Below are 14,820 nucleotides of genomic sequence, written 5' to 3' on the forward strand. Positions count from 1 at the left end.
GGCGTGAAAAGTATTACTTTCTGTTCCAAAATTTGACGAATTATAAGTGCAGGCACAAACATCCCATCTTCGGTACTCATCTACGCAAAGGCTAAAGCTCACCCGAATTTTGAGCGTGTATTTTAAAGTCACCATTTAATTAGCTTGCAGGAAATGGGAAAAATTGTCATTGCTAACACAGCGGCCGGTTGGCTGATCATATTTGGGAAATACGCGCTACTTGTTAGACTTGGGTACGGATGCAGGACAACACACGATACAAGCGCTTGTGTCGTGTGTTGTCTTTCTTCCGTCCCCTCATTTAGCACGTAGCGCATCAGTCGCTGAAAAATTGAGTTGTGTAGAGTTTTTATTTTATTTAAAAAATGAAGCCGTTTCAGTGCGCAATCTGTACGGAATGTGGGTGCAGCCAATACACCATTTGATGTTATTTGACTGATTGGCACTACTGACACCACCTCGCGTGCACAAAGGTCATCAAAACAAAATTTCTATGAACTACCAGAATTTATCGACTCCAGTTGAAGCGACAGTGGTGGCGTCCTCGCAGCTACGGCAATTGTTTGCCTAACCTTGAAGCTTTCTTTAGCCTTTGTATCTAAGAAGAGCTTCGATGGTTGAGTGTTATTCAGTGTATACTTTCCACTGACAACTTTTTCCTATGAATGAAGTTTACAGCGATCGCTAAGAGATACCTAGTTCTCAGTTAAGGCTCTATTCATAGCTTTGTATACAGTCCCTTAAATGAAAATCTACCAGCCTTCTGTGACCTATTCTCTGGAATGTTGCTGAATAAATTTCTCAGATCGTAGTGTATCTCACTCAGCAACTTTTTTTGCTTCGGCAGCCTCCCCAACCATACAGTTTCGGCTACGACAAAACTGACGAGTTCGGAACACAGCTGTTCCACAGTGAGCAGGGAGATGCCAGCAACGGCAAAACCGGGTTTTACGGCTACCGGGACGCCAACGGATTGTTTCGCACTGTGAGCTACGTGGCCGACGCCGGCGGCTTCCGTGCCACGGTGGACACCAACGAGCCGGGAACTGCCCCAGGCGCCAGCGCAGATGCCGTGTTCAAGGCTAATCCTGTAGCAGCTCCAGCAGCGGGACCATGGGAAGACTAATGGTGTGCCTTGATTGAGGTATGGCACATGCTTTCTGCGTAATTTGAAAGCGCCCTTGGAGTGAGGTTGATCACCGCTGCTTTATTGGCGAATAAAATCTGATTTTTGTAACAGCTGCTGCCTCTGATTTCACGGATACATGGGCATGCCCTCTTCATATAAGCAGGACTTTAAACACACAAGAATATTTGATAATCGTAGACGATATTGCACAGACAGCAGATCCAGTCCGAATGGTGCTACCATGAGCCAATAGAGAGTTTTAGCTTACCGTGATCCGCGATCCGCTACCGTGATCCGCCACCGCGCGTTCCACTGCCCAGATCCCTTGACGCCGATAGATGGCGCAACATACTGGATGCCGGCGCATAGACCTGCCGCGTCGGGACCAATCAGCTTGTGCGCCTTGCCCCCGCAGGGTAGCGGGCCACGGTGGCGGATCGCGGATCACGGTAAGCTAAATCTGTCTAATAAAAATAGAGATACGTAATTAATTACACATGCGGACCGAAAGGCTCGTTCAACATACATCCTCTTTTGTTGTGAAAAGCAGAATTTAAAAAGGAATGTGTTGCTGTTGGTATCTGGTCTCTGATGGAGTGCATGCTCGGGCTAACTACTTTTCTACTCTGAATGTTTATCTGCCCAGGTAGAAGGACATTAAACGTTTTCTCAGATTTTTTTCATATATATTGTAAAGCTTATTTTCCGCTTTGATTTCTTTAGTACATATGTCAAATCCAGCCTAAGACCTCCTTCGCAGACTGGCAGGACTTATAAAATGATAATAAAAATAAATTGAGTGTTCATCCTTCTTAGCTATGTACTTACGTAGAGGCGACAATAGAACGCCAGGGAGCAAAAAGAGTTGTTGTATGTCACGTGTGTTTTAACGTATTACTGTGCAGTAGGCTATGAGGAACGCCGTGGTTCAGGCCTCCAGGTAATTCAGGCTACCAGAGATCATTTAACGCCGACTCAAATCGCACAGCACAGGTGCCTTTGTTTCGCCTCAATGAAAACATGGTCGCCGCGGCGGGAATCGAACCTACTTACTCAGCACCAGCGTTCGTGCACCGTCAGAGATATTCAATATTACCAGTTGCGCAACTTACTACTGGCCTCATTATAAAAAAAACAGCGGCTTTTGTTAGTCAAAATTTGGATGCTTGCGGATAGTGGCGGCGCCCGTGCCCATTAAAAGAAACTGCGCCTAAGATGTCATCTTTAAGGTTGTTGAAAAATATACAACCATCTTGCTGAAAACGTGTGCTGAAATGATGCAGTAGTAAAAACTATTTAAAATAACAGACGCACAGATAACTAATAGGGAAAAGAAAGATAAACATTTTGTTTTTATGGCAATCATAGCAGTAGTAGATAGGTTTTATTGGACTCTTAATGGTCCTACAATACACAAGCACCCGAAAATACTCACCAAAATTAATTACGTTCACAAGAAGAATTTCGCAACGGGTTTAGATCAAGAATCTCTTGTGCGCCGTAAACACAGAGGCGCCACGGCGTGATAGAATAAAAGAATATGCTGCCGTTGCTAGAAAGTGTAACAGTGAGCCTTGATACAGGAGTAAGCGGTGTACGAGCTCTGCAAATTGAGTGTGCGGACTGAAGAGGTGTACGTTGGGAGGGCGGCGGCTCTCGGCTGCCGCGTGGCCCACAAATAACACGCAGAGAGCTGACGCTTGCAAGCAATCTCAGCGTGGAGCTGATAGAGAAGAGCTCACACCAGTTGCATGGACAAAACTTCCGAGCTGTTAAGAGCGAGAAGACACCAATAGCTGAAGCCCTTACTGTATAATCGCATATTTGGTTACTGCACTGGCACCCGGACACGATCATTTATATGTAGTTTCAGTTGATGGCAGCTGAATACTTCTGGGCGTAATATTTATTACTAGGGAAGCAAATGAGCTCTACTTGCCAAAATATTCTGCCGCTGTGCAAGAAGAAGTTAACTGATTGGTCGGAGCTGTGCTCGCGTTACAGGTGTCACATAACCGTGATTGCCCACTAAGAGATCTTCACCCGCAAGAGTCCAATTTGAAGACTGCCCTAATTGGCTCACTTGTAGAGCCAGCATTGTGATGTCACGACGTCATGTGACGACTAAGAGGCAGGCAGAGAGAACCATCTATGGACCTCTAATACATAAATGGCCTTTTTGTCGCACTCGAAAGGAATTTGACGTTCTGCTATAACTACCGATAAGTCTCGGGTGCTGCACTGACGAATGCAGCAGCGAAAGTGACGCACAAACGCAAAGTAAATTGAGCTGAGAACTGGAATGGTATTGCAATTTCTCCAATGGAGTCTGCACAAATATGCCTACAAAGAAATAAAAAGGGAGCAGCTTGTCCTCTAGCTCACTGCCTGTTAAAGTTAGGGCATGTTGTCCGAGCACTGGGGAAGGGTTTATTACTAGCAATATGGAAGCCAATGTTTACTTCAGAATTAGCGAAAATCTAACAATTAGGCAGATTTTAGGTGCGGTTTCGGCGCCTTTTAATCAATAACGTAAAAGTTTCTCGTGCAGCGGTTATGTGCTTCGTGTCATTAATAAGCACATTAAATAAATATTATTCAGAAAAAAATATGCTTCTGTTACCAAAGTATAGCACCCATTATAGTTCTTGGTGAGAATCTACCGAAGGCTTGGAGAGAATGCCATGTCTTTACGAGGGAGATCCCTATAGATTATGTTTCTCCCTTTTTACTTACTTTCAGGCTTATTCCTGTTTAGGGTGCCGTGAGGATTAGTTCCTCTTTTACATTCTTGTACTCTCGGTTTCTTTTTGACTGTAAAAAGACGCACACTCATCGGGAGTGAAGTGACTTGTGACAAGTAGCGTATTTGAGCAAACTGTCTTGGGGAGCCTAAGAATTAAACTTCTGCCTTTCTGAAGAAGACATTCTGGTAATTTCGACCGAGTTCACTGGCTTCTTTCATTGAAGTAGACACTGAGCTATAGACCTAGACCTGAACACAATATACAACTGTCCGCATACAAATTATTCTTGCAAGTTCCTTTAAAACACTTCCTGATAATATCCCCTTATTAGCAGCGCGCTGAAAGCGGTAATAGAGTTCATTAATGGAAATAATAATTCGAGCGATATATATTTATTTAATACAACAAAACAATGTCGTTGTCATAAACAATTGTTGTACTAAAGTGAAAAGAAGCCCCATGTAAACAGGGCCTATCTATAGATTTTACAGCTTGTTATTTAATGTGTGACATTTCAAAATATTTATTTCTTAGTCTACCGAAAATAAAAGCAGAAACATGATTAATTGTAATGGGAATCCTGTATACTTTATCTCATCGCATTATCTTTGGACATTCAAAAACGCATAAAAGGCATACCGCAGAGATTACAAAGTCGATCCTTACTTATATGATAAAAAGACGCAGGCACGCGTACTCCCACTTGAAGTCAAGCATTCACTCCGCATAGCAAAAAGCAGTAGCCTTCTGACTGTACAGCTAGTTTCTTCCATCAATCATTCTGCTACGAATGAAATTGCCTATATGAAGACTACACTGTTTCTCCTGTGTTAAAAATTAGAATTGAAAGGCATTTTGCTCCAATCGGTTTTATTACTAGGCTGAAACTGTTTAGCCTTGCGCTCAATCTTCTCTTAGGGCTGTGTTTTATCCTGCAGGCTATGACAATGACGTTCCCTCATTACATTTCAAACTTCACGCAATCTCCAAGCAGTGGAAGACCCTGATGATGACGCCAATCTGATAATTCAAACAAGTCTGAATGTTAAAAAGCATGTGGTCGCCTGTAATGCGCCCAATATTAAAAATAGTCTACTGAACGAGTATCACTACAGAAAATCCAGGTCGCCACTTGTCATGTATTTATGTCAAGCTTTTCTTTATAGCCACCCCTTTCTAAAGATAAAAAATATATAAAACTGAATGGATTGTTTCGTTCGTCAACAAAATTTCGCTTGTAATTCAAAACACTTCTAACTAGTTGTGGTCACTATAGGCTCAGAAATTGTTATAATTTAGCATACATGTGACTATGCATATGTAAAAGAATCGACGCATGATGACTGTAGTCTACTAATAAATAGGGCTGGGGCCATAGGCTTGTATAAAAGCGCATGGGGTCCTCAAATTCGGACACACCAAACCATGTCAGATGCACACCACGATGAAACTAGTGACTACAAAGCTGATTCACATAAATTACAAGGGTTCAACGCTGCTTAACCAGATAATGAGATAAGCTAAAACATTAGCTGCGGGTGACAGAGTGTTCTTCTCTTTTTCTTCTTCCTCCGCCCACATATAAAGCCCGCTTTAGCCAACCGATATGAACGTGCCTTATGGCCTATAGGGGCAACGTGAAGGCCAGGGTCCTAGCAGGCTGATTCTGACATAACTGTCCCATGTGAAACGAGAGACCCAAGTTGGCAGCACCTGCCAGCTTGGGGTCGTCTACGGGGGTCATCTGAAGGTCGAAGTTCAAACGTGGTTACCGCCGGGACCACGCTGACGGCTTGAAAGTGCGAGTAGTATTGCTTTCGCAACAATAATTTTATTCATGGCATATTAAGGCTTCCTCTCAGTCTTAAAGATGGTACAAGCTCCAACACAACCTCCATGCAGTGGGATGGTTACTGTGTTTCAGGCGATATTGTCACTGTTGAACTTTTAGTCCGAGATGGGATGTTGTGTCCGAGATGGGGAGAGTGCAGCGGTGGCTTAACGGTAGAACATCCGCCTCGCATGCAAGAGGACCGGGGTTCAAATCCCGGTGCCACGCAATTCTCCACCGGATAGAAACAAATCCGCGTGTTGATGGAATCGCATAAACAGGTTTGGGGTGCGACCTGATGCCGGAGAACGCCTCCGGCAACGCACTCCCTCAACAGAACAGGAGTTGGCCAGCCTTGTGCAGTAATTTGCCGCAACCTCTCATAATTAGTTTGAAAAAACCCCGGCCCTCGGTCACTAGCGGCTGTGGAACAACTGACCACGGCGGCGGTCAGACCTGTGAGGCAGCAGGGGGTGCTAAGAATTCCTGGCTTCGATGGAGAGGCCGCCGTTGGAAACTGACCCTGGCAACGTTTGACGCTAGAACCCTAGCCAGTGAAGCTAGTTTAGCAGTGCTGTTAGAGGAACTAGAGGGTATGAAAGGGGATGCCACAGGGCTTAGTGAGGTTCGGAGGTCGAATGAGGTGTTACTGTACTGAAGGATGGGCATGTACTGTGTTATCGAGGTTTACCGGAGAGGCGGGAACTAGGAGTAGGTTTCCTTGTCAATAAGTATATAGCGGGTAATATAGATGAATTCCATGGTAATAATGAGAGGGTGGCAGGCATCGTAATTCGGCTTAATAAGCGGTATAATCTGAAGGTTGTACAGGCCTATGCACCTACGTGTAGTTATGATGACTAGGCAGTTGAAAGCTTCTACGAAGATGTAGAATCGGCAATGCGAAAAGTAAAGATGCAGTATACTGTACTAATGGGCGACTTCAATGCCAAGGTAGGGAAAAAGCAGGCAGGAGACCAGGCAGTAGGTGACTGTGGCATTGGCTCTAGGAATAGCAGGGGATAGCTATTAGTTGAGTTTGCAGAGCACAATAACTTAAGAATCATGAATACCTTCCTCAGCAAACGGAAGAACCGGAAATGGACATGGAAAATTCCTAACGGGGAGACTAAAATTTTGAAATTGGCTTCATACTGTGTTCAACCCCCGCCATTATGCAAGATGTAGAGGTAATCGGGAAAGTGCGCTGCAGTGACCACAGGATGGTAAGGTCCCAAATTAGCCTAAATCTGAAGAAGGAACGCAACAGATTAGTAAGAAAGAAACCCATCAACGAATTAGCGGCGAGTTGGAGGGCAGAAGAGTTCAGGATCTCGCTACATAATAGATATTCAGCTCTAACCGAGGATAGCGACATTACCCTAGAAGCAATGAACAATAATTTCAGAGATATCATTACTGAGTGCGCTGTAGGAGTAGGCGGTAGGATAGTTAGAGAGGATACCGGTAAGCTGTCTAAGGTAGACGAAAGATTTGATCAAGAAACGTCAAAGTATGAAAGCTTCCAAACCAATAGACCAGATAGAATTGGCCGAGATATCAAAGCTGATCAATAAGCGCAAGGTGGCCGATATAAGGAAGTATAACATGGAGAAAATTTAGTATGCTGTAAAGAATGGGGAAGCCTCAAAGCGGTAAAGAAGAAATTGGTATAGGCAAAAACCAGATGTATGCGATAAGGGACAAGGCGGGTAACGTCATCACGAATATGGACAAGATAGTCAAGGTAGCCGAGTAGTTTTATACACATCTCTACAGTAGCTGAAGTAGTCCGGACCATAATGAGATTTGCGTTAGGGAAAAACAGTCAGACGTTCCATCAGTGACGAAGGACGAGGTCAAGAAAGCATTAGAAACTATGAAAAGAGGGAAATCAGCTGGAGAGGATGATATAACTACAGATTTGTTAAAGGACGGGGAAGATATCGCGCCAAAAAAACTGGCCACTTTGTATATGCAGTGCCTGGTGTCATTGATGGTACCGGAACCATAGAAGAATGCAAACATTATCCTCATTCATAAGAAAGGGGACTCTAAGGACCTTAACAATTACAGAGCAGTCAGCGTACTGTCTCTTACGTATAAGGCATTTACTAAGGTAATCGCTAATACAATCAGGGCAACCTTAGACTGCAATCAAGCAAACGATCAAGCAGGTTTTAAGAAACGGCACTCTACTATCGATCATATCCATACCATCAACCAGGTGATAAAAAAATGCTCAGAATATAACCAGCCATTATACATAGCATTCATAGATTACGAAAAAGCATTTGATTCAGTTGAAACCTCGGCGGTGATGCAGGCATTGTGATATAAGGGGTAGACGAGCCGTACGTGAAAGTGCTGGGAGATATATATAGTGGCTGCACAGCCACCATGGTTTTGTATAAAGAAAGTAACAAAATTCCCATAAAGAAAGGTGTTGGGCAAGGAGAAACGATCTCCCCAGCACTATTCACAGCTTGCTTAGAGGACGTATTCAGTGACTTGGAATGGGAGTAGTTAGGGATAAGGGTAGATGGAGAATACCTCAGTAATCTGCGATTTGCTGATGACATTGTCTTGCTAAGTAACTCGGGGGATGAACTGCAAATAATGATTGATGACCTAGATCGCAAAAGTAGAAAGGTAGGCTTAAAAATCAATATGCTGAAGACTAAAGTAATGTTCAATAGCCTCGGGAAGGAGCAGCGGTTTACGTTAGGTAGCGAAGCACTGGAAGTAGTAGGCGGATATGTCTCCTTAGAACAGGTAGTAACCGCAGATCCGGACAATGCAAAGGAAATAGCAAGAAGATTGGGATGGAGCGCATTCGCAAGCAATCGCAGATTATGACTGACAGCTTACCGGTATCGCTCAAGAGGAAAGTATACAACAGTTGCATCTTACCTCTAACCACCTATGGGACTGAAAAGTGGAGGCTAACCAGGAGGATTTTACTTAAGTTGAGGTCAACTCAGAGGGTATATGGATAAAAAAATGGTAGGGGTAACATTAAGAGATAGGAAGCGTCTAGAGTCGATCAGAAAAATAACTCATGTAACTGACATTCTCGTGGAAATTAAGAAGACGAAATGGGCATGGGTAGAACATGTAGTGCGAAGAGAGGATAACCTATGGTCGCTTAGGATAACAAATTCAATTCCAAAGGAAGGAAAGCGTAGCAGGGGGCGGCAGAGAGTTAGGTGGGCGGAAGAGGTTAAGAAGTTCGCAGGGGTCAAGTGGATGCAGCTAGCACAGAACCGGGTTAATTGGAGAAGTATGGGAGAGGCCTTTGCCCTGCAGTGGGTATGGTCAGGCTGATGATGATGATGAGTTGTGCTAGCTGTCAATTAGATTGGGTTTGAAAAACCAAGCTTGAGTGGGGCAGAAGTGACATGGAAAGTAGTCAAACGCACAAAGACGTCAATGACGATCTCCAAAGCTCGCTTCTCAAAAGGCATTTGGGAGAACTGCATAAAGATTTGGCGCTAGGCAAATTTAGATAGCTGATGTAGAGGTGGCCTATAGTGGTTTCATCCTATTCTTCATGTACTAAAGGTGCAGGGTTCTATCCGCAGTGCATTCGGATACCCACTTTGATACCATATCTATATAACCTTCCCCCCTCTTTTGGGCGAGCAGGCCTGCTGCCTGCTACGCGTATATAGGGTGTGTTGCTCGGGAAATGGGCTCTTGACCACCATCTGGCGCAAAAAAATATATAGTGCCATTGGTGGTTTTGTCGAACTATGATATGAAGCGAAAAAAATTTAATATAAAAAATATATACATGCTGCGATTGCGAACACGTTTGGTAAGCAACAAAAAAGGAATAAATAGGAATAAATGGAGAGCTCTTAGCATATTGATACAAACTATATACAAACGACGAAGCGGAGACAATCAGTGCGTAATTCCGTCTTCTCAACGGTAGGGTCCCGCTACTTCTTTCTCGTCACTGGTTGCCTCTGAGCGGGTTAAACCGCGATTGCTACTGAGAGGTGTGTCTGAATGCTACCTAAAGGTAACATACACACACTAAAGGCAGCAAATGATTACGTTGAAAATTATTAAATAGTGTAGGCGTTATCATACTGTTGTCTCGCGGCTGTGTTCACGGCAGATTTTGGGACTATTAGGAATTAAAAACATTAGATGATGCAACCTAAAGGGGAACACCCTCCAGAAAGATATTATTAGCTTAATTTTAATGTTGCAATTTAAAAAAAATTAAAAAAAATTCACGAACGCAGGATTCGAACATACATTTTATTCGCTACGTGGCAGGTAAGTAATGTTAATCACTGAGGCAACGGATTTTTTTTTTTCCTTTATTGCCTGTTTTGAGTTCACATCAATTCAAAAAAGATCCACAATAATGGTAAAACTCGCAACAACCAGACTTCGGCTGTCAAGAAAGGTTTAAAATTTTTTGAGGACAGCCAGTTCATCGAGCACACTGATCCAGTCAGGTGGATCAGAAAGCACCCGATACGTTTCTCTAAGGAGCAGCACACTCTCGATAAAGTTCTCGCGTACAGAACGCGTGTTGACATCTGCATGTTGCACTTGCATCCTTGTTTTCCACGCTTTAAATGTGGTCTTATTCATTTTTACAATATTTCCGCTATCTGTCGCCAGGTGACGCTGCTCAGAGGACCCTACCGTTGAGAGAACGGAATCACGCACAATCAGTGGCTGGTTGGCGTAGACGACGAATTGGTTGCTGGTTAGTGTAGACGACGAAGTTGGTTCCCTGGAACCACGCTCAGAGCGCTCCTCGGACCGCTCTCGGACTTCGGCAGTCTTCTATGCTCAGGGCGTTGCCTGGACGTTTGGAGCAATACCCGTTACAGTCAGGTGGAATGCGCTGGGTACGCTTTCTCACGCTTACACGCTTCACGACGGATCTGACTCCGGTCCACCAGCGACTCAGTCTCCGCCTCCCCGGACAGTCGCCTGAGGTTTTTGCCCCTTTCCACCTCTACGAGGACGACGCAGCCGCTACTCTCGAGCCACCTCGACATGGCCACTTATCCCAAGCTCTCAGCTCCGATCCTCTGCCAGCCGCCGCGAACGCCACCATCTTTTCACGGCGACGCCTTCGAAGACGCTGAGGATTGGCTGGCGACCTTCGAGCGAGTGGATCGGTACAACGGCTGTAGTGGCGAGCGTAAGCTCAATAATGTTTGCTTTGCCCTAGAAGAGTCTGCGCGTACGTGGTTCTAAAACCACGATGGCGCCCTTACCACCTGGCAAGCGTTTTGCCGAGAACGTCTGACCACCTTCCCCAACGCCGACCGCCGCGAGAAAGCTAAAGCTGTACTTCAGCCCAGAAACAAGCGGCCAAATGAAAGCGTCCGCGTGTACTGTGAAGATATGACCCGTCTTTTCTAGCGCGCAGACCCCAATATGACAAAGCAGAATAAGCTTCGCCAAGTCATGCGTGGAGTTAAGCAGGAGCTGTTTGCGGGCCTCGTTAGCCGTCCACCGCGTACCGTTGCTGAATTCATCGCGGAGGCAACGACCATGGAAACTACGCTCCAACAACGGGCCCGGCAGTACAACCGAGATGTCAGCAGCCTGGCCCCAGATGTTTTTTTGTCGTGCCATGGAGGCGGTGCGGACGCCTTACGTGACCTCATTCGGTCGGTTGTTCGGGAGGAACTCCAACGTTTCCATCTGCCTCAGATTGCGCCAGTGACATCACTGACCGAAGTCGTCAGAGATGTACGCCAGGCTGCTCATGAATTCCCGGTCACCAACGTACTGCAGCACGTCGATGAAATGCCCACGCACACATTCGTTGTTTTTCAGGCAGCTGCATACGATCCTGTCGCTACCATACCTCCACGGGTCGAGGACAAACGAACGTACGCGTCCGTTGCACGTCAAGCAGCTGCCTGAGGTCCTATTGACCCGACACCGCTGGTTAGCCACATCAGTCCGTATGACGCATCGGCTCAAGCTGTGGCGCCTGTTCCACACCCTCGCATGTCGGACGTGTGGCGTGCGCGGGACCGCAGGCCAATCTGCTACCATTGCGGGGAGGCCTGTCACCTTTACCGTGCATGCCCGTATCGCCGAGTGCTACTTCGCGGCTTCGGACCCGATGCACCCTGTCCACAAAACGGCGAACGGCCGCTCGAAGTTGAAGCTCATCTGTCGGCCCGTCAGACGCCTGGGAGATACAGGCGCTTTGACTCAGGATCGTCATCTCCGCTGCGGTACCGATCCCCAAGTCCTCGCAGAGACGCCAGCTATATTGAGCGGCGTTCTCCCAGTCCACGCCGGGAAAACTAATTCCAGTGGTCTCCGGAGGCAAGGCTGCTGCTGTCGGAAAAATTGAGGATCCTCCTCCGCCGATACACCGATACGATGATTTCTTACAGGGGCAGGGTAGCGACAGCATCCGACGCGCTACTTCTGATTTGTCCGTGACACTTGACGGAACTGACACGATCGCTTTGCTTGACACCGGTGCAGACTATTTAGTGATGAGCCACGCCCTCCTCCAGAAATTGAGCAAAGTTGTTATGCCATAGCTGGGCCCTAGCATTCGCACGACTGGAGGTCACCTCATTAGCCCGGCCGGAAGGTGCACAGCCCGAATTGGCATCCGCGGTTTCGTCTACGTCGGGGAATTCGTCGTCTAGCACGACTGTTCGAGAGATTTGATCCTGGGGCTCGACTTTTTGCAGGCAAACGGTGCTTTGATCGACCTACACGAGGCACGAGTCGCCTTCTCGACTAAACGGGCATTGGCACGATTCGACACCCGCGATCCCTGTAGCCATGCTGTGCGCATTGTGGAGGATGATGTCACGGTGCCACCATGGTGCAGTGTCGTAATGCGCGTGCAGAATGACCTATTTCCTGACTTTGAGGGCATGGCGGAGGGTCATATTCCGCTGCTACTTGAGAGGGGTCTTATTGTTGCCCAAGGTCTCGTCCACCTGCGGGATGGCTGCACTACCGTTCTGCTCACCACCTTTTCGAACGAATTTCAGCACCTCGTCAAAGGCACGGTGATCTCTTTCCTCCAAGACGTCGCGGAGTGTACACATTTGTGCACCGTGGAAGGAGCCCTTCAAGATGATACTGGACCTTGTCACGTTCTGCCACCTGTCGAAATAAACACCGAGTTATCACCGGCTCAGAAGGATCTGCTTTCGGCTGTCTTGGCAGATTTTACCGACTGCTTCCCCACGTCTTCCAAAGTGGGCCGAACGCCGGTCGCCCAGCAGCGCATAATAACAGACAAGACCACGCGCCCCGTATGACAACGCCTATACCGTGTTTCTCCAACGGAACGAGCAGCAATTCAGAGACAGGTCACCGAAATGCTTGCCGACGATGTCATTCAGCCGTCTACAAGACCGTGGGCTTTGCCAGTTGTTCTCGTTAGAAAGAAGGACAACACTCTGCGGTTCTGTGCCGATTACAGGACACTTAATCTCGTCACTAAAAAGGACTGCATTGTTGACTAAAAAGGGCGTTTACCCACTTCCCCGCATAGACCACGCACTCGATCGACTGCGACATGGCCGATACTTCTTGTCGCTAGACCTAAAAAGTGGGTACTGGCAAATAGAACTGGATGAGAGAGACCGGGAGAAGACGGCTTTCGTGACATCCGATGGCTTGTATGAATTTAAGGTGCTACCGTTCGGCCTATGCTCGGCACCGGCCACGTTCCAACGCATGATGGATACCATTCTGTCCGGTGTGAAGTGGCAGTCGTGTTTGGTTTACCTGGACGATGTCGTAATATTTTCGACCACCTTCGACCAACACTTAGAAAGTTTACGCCTTGTGTTAAATGCTCTCCGAAACGCCAACCTGACAATCAAACCGGAGAAATGTCACTTCGGCTTTGAGGAACTTCGCTTCCTTGGTCACGTGGTCAGCGCAAAAGGTGTTGCCCCGGACCCTGAAAACACAGCTACCGTTTCTGGTTTTCCGCGCCCAACTGACAAGAAAGCTGCTCGACGGTTCTTAGGTTTGTGCTCCTATTAGACATTTTGTACGAGACTTTTCGCACGTCGCGAAACCCTTTTATATGTCGCTACCCTTCGAACTGGTAGTTTGGAGGCAATTGCTCCTCATATAAGGCGCATTGGTGTGAGTGAGTGCGTCTAGCCCCTATTCCTGACGCAATCAGGAACAATGCTCAGCAAGGTCAGCATAGCCTTCTGCATGAAACACATCTGCTTCCATAGCGGAGGCCACTGCCACAATAGCCCTTGTACAAATCCCCGCAACGTACACAAGGACTGCAAGCAGTAGTTGTTAAGTTCTGTGTAGCGGTAAATAATGGCTTCAGATTCTCGTTTTACCTCTGCTCAGTGTAATATGTACAGGCGTCAGGTACTACCGCGGCAATGTAATTGTCAAAGCTGGCATCCCGTTTTGTAGTCGCAACCCGCAAACGTGAGAGACAGTCTGCGTCAGCCTGCCGACGCCTGCTATTGTATGACACTGTAATCAAATTCTTGCAACCGGATTGCCCACCGCGCAGGACGGCCAGACGGGTTGCGAATGTTGATGAGCCAACACAGGGCATGATGACCAGTAACAACTGAGAATGGGCTTCCGTACAAATAGCAGCGAAACCACTCAACGGCAAAGCCTACGGCAAGGCTCTCTTGCTCGTTAATTGTTTAACCGAGCTAAGGTTTTTCTAGGAACGACTCTCGTAAGCAATACCACGTTCATTGTTGCAATAACGCTTAATCTGCACCGCAGCGATGCCAATATCACTGGCGGCATTATGCACTTCCTTGGGGGCAGAAGGGTTGAAAAGTCGAAGAACCAGATGAGATGTTATTGGAACCTAAGCTCGCGAAGAGTCACAATCAGATGTCCACTTGTAGGGAGGGTCTTTGAGGAAAAGGCATGTGAGCGGATCAGCGATGTCAGCAAAACGTCGAATGAAGAGGCGAAAATATGAGCAAAAGGTCGAGAAAACTTCGAAGCTCCTTTACATTTTTAGGTGTAGGAAACGACGCAACGGCCGTGGTTTTCTGTGGCCCAAGAACGAAAGTCTGCGGTTCACTGAAGCGGCACTTCGTCGCATTCAATACCAGACCAGCGTTTTTCAGGCA

At 46.7% G+C, this 14,820-nt stretch overlaps 1 protein-coding gene across 1 annotated transcript in view; it reads left to right on the forward strand.

Moving 5' to 3' along the window:
• The window catches only part of LOC146200894 (cuticle protein 10.9-like), a 31,768-nt gene extending 30,557 nt beyond the window's left edge, over window positions 1–1,211 (forward strand). Inside the window, exon 3 of the mRNA XM_084592986.1 lies at window positions 848–1,211. Within this exon, the coding sequence (XP_084449112.1) occupies window positions 848–1,126 (279 nt within the window). The 3' untranslated portion in view covers window positions 1,127–1,211. The remainder of the gene's footprint in view (window positions 1–847) is intronic.
• The last annotated feature ends 13,609 nt before the right edge of the window (window positions 1,212–14,820 follow it).

Source organism: Amblyomma maculatum, chromosome 2 (assembly GCF_055883805.1).
Source record: "Amblyomma maculatum isolate TAMU_Amacu chromosome 2, ASM5588380v1, whole genome shotgun sequence".
Taxonomy (NCBI): Eukaryota; Metazoa; Arthropoda; class Arachnida; order Ixodida; family Ixodidae; genus Amblyomma; species Amblyomma maculatum.